General features: G+C 40.5%; 2 protein-coding genes across 3 annotated transcripts in view; both read left to right on the top strand.

Annotated features, from left to right (window-relative positions):
- The window catches only part of LOC116398065 (uncharacterized), a 6,388-nt gene extending 4,302 nt beyond the window's left edge, over positions 1-2,086 (top strand). For both annotated transcript variants that reach the window (XM_031874074.1, XM_031874075.1), the window contains exons 5-8: positions 480-519; positions 663-709; positions 798-829; positions 905-2,086. In XM_031874074.1, coding sequence (XP_031729934.1) covers positions 480-519; positions 663-709; positions 798-829; positions 905-1,264 — 479 coding nt within the window. In that variant the 3' untranslated portion in view covers positions 1,265-2,086. The remainder of the gene's footprint in view (positions 1-479; positions 520-662; positions 710-797; positions 830-904) is intronic.
- A 56-nt stretch (positions 2,087-2,142) lies between these two features.
- fnip1 (folliculin interacting protein 1) overlaps positions 2,143-6,467 on the top strand; it is a 28,999-nt gene continuing 24,674 nt past the window's right edge. Inside the window, exon 1 of the mRNA XM_031874071.1 lies at positions 2,143-2,334. Coding sequence (XP_031729931.1) covers positions 2,243-2,334 — 92 coding nt within the window. The 5' untranslated portion in view covers positions 2,143-2,242. The remainder of the gene's footprint in view (positions 2,335-6,467) is intronic.

The following is a 6,467-nucleotide window of genomic DNA, read 5'->3' as shown; positions in this document are numbered from 1 at the left end:
TAAAATAATATCAAGTTTTTGTTTGCAACTTTAAACATGATAATGTTGGTCATAACAATAATACAAAGCAGCAACAATAAAGGCAATAATAACAACAGAAAGCTCAGTGCGACAGTTGATACGATACAAATAAAATAATATAAATAAATAAATAAAATAAAATCAACATAACAAATTCACATTGTTTAAAAAAAAGAAAGCATTACTCACTCACAACATATATTAGCTGTTAATCATCTGTAGCTTATGGTGGATTCTGAGAAGTGCATATAATTAAAATAATTAAAGAAATGTACAGTTTGGGCCTTTCACAACTGATAAAAAAAACATTTAAAAATATGTCATATTTATTTGTATTTATTTTAGTTATGCATATATATAAAAAAATTATATTGAAGGGACAAATTGTTCAACAACTGAATAACTGATATAATATCTGAAATGGTCTGATAATAATAATAATACACATTTCTCTGCAGATGCCTCTGTGATTCTTGCTGAAAAGAACTGTGAGGTCAAGTGAGTTTCTCAGTTTAATCTTTTTTTAAAAGTCACTTAACATGCAGTCATTTTTTTTTTTAAATTACTAATAATAAAAACAATATTAAATATATAATAAAAAATGGTTTGATTAATGTCTTTTCTGTTTGAATGATTAACAGAGGACCTGAAGCTGAGACCAAAATACATGCAGACCCATTTAAATCAGGTAAAGACTCGTTAATTGAACTCTACAATGCACCAAATACTGGAGTAATATAATAATGTTGTTGTTTTTTTAAATCCTCCATCTGCAGAGACAACATTCGAGTGGAAAACACCACCAAAAGTAAGAAAAGCACCTGTCTGTCCATCACACGAAGAGATATTACAGACGTACTCAAACATAATTCTGCTCCCTCAGCTCAGCAACAGAAAGCCCATTCTGTACAAGAAGAAGGTTTGGTTCAAAATCCCCATCATGGCTGAGCCCCTCGGACCACAACACACCCAAACCCCCACATTATCCGTCCACGACGCACCTGATCCGGTCCACGTGTCCGGAGGTGAAGAGGTCAGCTCTTCGGAAGACGCCCTACGGCTGACGGTGACGTTGACGCGGCCCGTCACAAGCAGCCCGGACGACGTCACGTTCTTCGACTTCAACGACGCCGCTGACCGGGACGCCTTCTTCATAGGGATGAGGACGAGGTGTGTGAAACTCACGAGTGCTCCTTTGTTTCCTCTCACGGCTCTCGAGTGCACGGAATCTTCTCCAATGTGACACCTGAAGACCAAAATCCCATAATCTAGATGAGAAGATGTGAGATATCCTGCAAAAAGAATATGGAAAATGAAATGTGATGCATAGATTAATCAGTATTTGAATGTATTATTTAAAGATTATAATTCAGAGGGATGACATGCCCTGCTCCTCAAACTAGACCTTGTTTTTTTAAGACATAACTTGCTGCACAAACGGTGGCAATGAAAATGAAAATGCACTCAAACAAGCCCAGGATTTCCTTTTTTATTTTAATATTTATTATAAAAAACAAGTGTCAAAACGACCACTAGATGTCAGACGTGTATTCTCTTAAACATTCATCTTTTCTCTCTTCTCCTGTCAGTGATTGTTTCAATTTTACATGTGAAATATATATGTTGTATTGTGTTTTATCTGCGTTTGTATTTACTCTTTCGACATTAAGCCCATGTGTCAATGCCTTTTAAATGCCTCATCTAAATATTTAATGTAAGCTAAAAAAAAAAGTTAAGATGTAAAGTTTATTTGTTTTTATCTTAGTGGTTGTCTTTATTTGTGAGTTATCTCGTTCTACAAAACAAATGTCCAAAATGAATTAATGTTCAATAAATAAATATATAATTATTGTTGGATATTTGTCTGTTTGTTCTGCACATTCCTGGCTTTTGCACTTTTCTCACGTGGGGTCTTTTCAAAGAGCTTCCTCGGTGTATTAACTTGTATGATTTCTGTGAATACATTTCATGCCGTCACGATTCACGACAAAACATCAACACAGCAAAAAAAAAAAAGAAATCAACTGACCACGTGGTACCCTGGGTCCAAAAATAACCAGCCAATCAGAAAAATGTAGCGGGGTTACCGAGCAGCTCCGCGTGACTAATGCCTGTCATATGACTGTGTGACACTCATGGAGACGGTTACAAGGAACAAGATCTGCTCTCGGATTTGAAAAGAAGAAGAAGAAGAAGGAAAAAAGAGATTTTTTGGTACAAAATGCCTCCGACTCTCTTCCAGAAACTTTTCAACAAGAGGAATGCGTTTACGTTGCCTCCCACGAGATGCAGCAAAGAGGACCCAGCTTTCAGGTAGCTTGTTTTGTTTGTGTGTGTGTGTGTGCGCGCGCGCGCATGTGAGTGTGTAACGTACACTAACGTCATTTATGACTTTTCGCTATGGCGCGTGACATATTCATTTTATTTTTCATTTAGAACCTTTAGGGCGTTACAAAGCAACGCTGCATATTTGTTGTTAATTTAAAAATCGATCCGGTAAAAAGTCTGGTTAGCCAACATGCTAATGATGCTAGCACCAACAAGATGCTGGCTGCACGCGCTCGCTCGTTCTTATCGGTTGGCACTCGGCTTTGCTAGCAACGTCTCTCGCGCGTTGTACACTCGTGTGCTGTCGGTTATAAAAGTGTTAATAAAGTTGATTTTAAGACGGTTGCTTTGTGTTGCTTCGGTAACGTTAAAGGCTGCGTGGTAGGCACGAGACAGTAACGGTTAGCCTGTGTAGACAGACTGCATTCTGGGGATGCACAATGGTATTAGTGTAAAGGTAGATAATGGCTTTGTGTCGATATACGGCTATTTATTCTGTTTTATGTAAATATATGTTATGTGTTAATGCGACATTTTCTAGGTTACACAACAGTGATGCTCAGCATAAACAAAACAAAGATGGTGTCCTGATTCTGAAGAGGAATACCTCAATGCATCTAGTTCATACACCAGTGATGCTCACAACAAATGTAAGATATTATAGAATCATAATTTTAGACAGATAGATACTTTATTTATCCTGCAAGGGGACATTTATTTTTTAAACCATAAACACTATACTAGCTGCAGGTGTCTTACATCCAAGAAAGCACAATATACCATAACTTAAGAAAACGCTTGTGTATAAAAGTGAGTCTCATGCACCACATAGTTGCATTGGACATTTTCTGTTTTTCTCTCTCTGGATTGCAAGCAGCCATTTCCCAACACTCACATAATTGCCCCAACATTGTGCATGTAGCAGAGGGAAGTGCTGATTATTTTTATTACATTTTTTAGAACGAAATGATTTGCATCTTCCCTGTGTTGGTTCCATGTACTCACTCAGGGTCCAGGTCTGCCACCAAGTTTTAAATACACTTGCATTGGAAAACGTGGCCCTAGGCCGGCCACCCATGGTGGATATATCTTCCAAAGGACCTGAAAGCTCACCCCCGTCTTGCTACTTGCCATAAAGGTGTGTGTGTGGGGGGGGGTTGGCATTTCTGTTAACTCGGTTGTCGGCTGTGCTCTTCATACCTCTGGCATGAGCTGCCCATTCATCAGGCATGATTTGCTCTGCTGAGAGAAGGAAAGGTGGCTAATGGAGAACACTTGGATGGTGGCAGGAATAGGGACCGTATTAACGTCCACGGCCAAGACTTTCGTCTTCCGTGTGCCGGTTATTGTGTCCGGTCCAATTAGACACACCTGAAGACACGAGAATGAAGCTGAGAGACGACGTCTACGTCTGGATTAAACACAGATACTAATACATAAATAAATGCTAACAGGAAGCTAAATGGTATCGAAAACTAGATCCAAATACCATAATCTTGTCCCGCACACATTATGCATTCATTTGCAGATATAGAAAAGTTATATAGTTGTAGAAATTTGGCTGTTTTGCAACCCTGTTGTCCTGCATAATGCATCACCAGAAATACCTCAGAGGGCAGCAGGTTGGCCGACCCCATGAGGAAAAGCCTCAAAAGCCTCTCCGGTTTCCCTGGTGTGCAGCACCTGACCTGGGTACAGCATACTGTACATTACAGCGAGAGCTCCCGGCTCATTCTGTAGCCGGTTGGGAGGCTTGATCGTTGCCCCCCCCCCCCACACACACACACACACACACACACACACACACACACACACACACACACACACACACACACACAGACTGGTTTTCCTGGCTGCTGCCCTGTGAGGAAACTTCCTTCTTGACCCCGGGCCATGCAACTCAATATAGCTGTGTTTGTGCTGAGGAACGAGGAGGAGGGAGCGTGTGTTGTTTTTACACACTACTTTGTAAGATCCCAAAAAACCCAAATCAGATGGAATAAAGCTGGCAAATTTGAGCCTGCACTGTAGCATGCAGCACATAAAATAAAAAGCATGACTTTTCACGTGATATCCTTCCTCCACTGCATGCTTTCATAACTCCGGTGTGTCATGTGGATCCTTCATCAATCTCAGGCTGTCATGTTTGTGTGACAATCACATGGCTGCGCTGCATGTTACTGGCATAAAGAGTTGGATAAGTTTGCATGTGCTCTCAGTACTTTAGTTGCTTATATATACACGTATATATAATAATGGTTGTGTGTGTGTGTATATGCTGCAGGCCTGCCAGACTTCTGTAAAGATGGGCGGCTGTCATCGGGTTCCTATCAGGGCTATTTTAAGTGACCACACTTCTCAGAACGACAGGGTCATGGTAAAGATATGGTTTTACAAAAAAAACTGCGCACGCACGCAGTAGCTCTGGCTTAAGAGCTACTTAGGCCTGCATGTCCCGTTCAAACGCGGCCCGCGTTGCACACAATTCTGGATGTTTTGCTCCTCGTGGTGCCGACGGACAGCACAATGTGGTCCTGGTCTGGAGACGCCTACTGCATTGGGAACTACCAAAGAGGCAGTTTGGAGTACTTTGGACAAATCAGTCGTTTTTGGTCTTAGTCGACTAAAGTTTCTTTCGTCGATTCGTTGTTTTTATGCTTTTTTTTCACGCGGAATACGTCAAACTTCTCAACATCTCTGTTGTTGATGATTGGTTGGTTGTTTGGCCTTTTCAACTGAAACTGAAATTAGCTGAAAGTCACTTCAGCTAATTAGCCTACTTTTAGCCTCGAGAGGAGAAAGAGAGAAATGACTAAATGGCGCAAAGGGAAGGAAAAGCTTATTTCTACATTCATGTGATTCTTTGTGACACACTCATTGCTCTCATCACAAGTCATGTGTTGTTGCTGATTCAGAAGAAGTTGTGACTAAGCCATCAGTGTACACGTAGTCATTACAACACATGCACACCCAGTGTAAAAACACAATATGTAAGTCTAACCTGTTTCAAGACACCATGCACGGGAATACAGCAAGAAGTTACTGTTTAAAGGATGAACACAGTTTTCATAAAGGTATATTCACAATGCTGCAGATAACTGTCTCTGGTGTGAAGAAGCTACGTAACGTCCGGTTGCAACGGCAAAATGTGAAAATATTATAACTTTATTCCATCATCAACTATTGTGATCTCTTGTGTACTGTGTATTCTCTCCGTTATGCCGCATAAACATTACTGCACAGATTTTAGTTTCTTTAATTTCACAATACATTGTGATTAACACAATGTTGCCAAAGCATCAAAAACAATATTAATACAAATTTTAACACAACATTAACACATTACGATTGTTATATAATGTTGGTATGTATACAGTATTACAATTTATATAGTGTTGATGTAAATCTTGGGTACTTCCTTAGAATATGCGCTCTTGTTTCTTCTGAACTTGGTAAGTCAGAATCATGTGACTGCAGGTAGTCAGGTGCTTTGTGGGCCATGTGTCCGATTCCTTGAGGGAGTTGCTGTTTACTCAAATGTAAAAACCGTTATCTCAAGGAAGTGCAGCACTTTTATCAGTGGAACAAGAGGTGTGTGTTCATACTATTGTGTTTCACTCTGTAGAAAATAGGGCTTGGCTATCACCCTCTATCACGGCTTCATTTTAACTCCAAATAACATCACGCAGGTAACAACCGTCTCTACAAGGAAGGCTTCAAATTCAGTGTCATCACGTCCACGTAATGTCTGAAGCAGTACGTGCAGACGATGCGCCAATAAAACTACAGGTATCCGAGAGATAAGATGTGGTGACTGCTCTTCTGGGTAACTCACAGTGATTCGTATCACTAGCTGCTCCAAGACGTTACCAGTTCAATGCCATGATGCAAAAGTGAGAATGCTGGATGATTCATTTAACTCTGTAGTGAATGCATTCATGCACACGATTGGTGTGCAGTCAGAAAGGCAACAGAAAACGTCGGCCGGACCACAAGAAACCTCCGTCACACACAGCCGGAAGAACGTCACACAGCCTGGACCGAGGGGATATTTATGTAACCGTCTCCTGCCACACACACACACACACACACACACACACACACACACACACACACAC

Source organism: Anarrhichthys ocellatus, unplaced genomic scaffold, assembly GCF_004355925.1.
Source record: "Anarrhichthys ocellatus isolate YVR2014 unplaced genomic scaffold, GSC_Weel_1.0 scaffold78, whole genome shotgun sequence".
Lineage (NCBI taxonomy): Eukaryota > Metazoa > Chordata > Actinopteri > Perciformes > Anarhichadidae > Anarrhichthys > Anarrhichthys ocellatus.
This window is presented reverse-complemented; position numbering and strand designations above follow the sequence as displayed.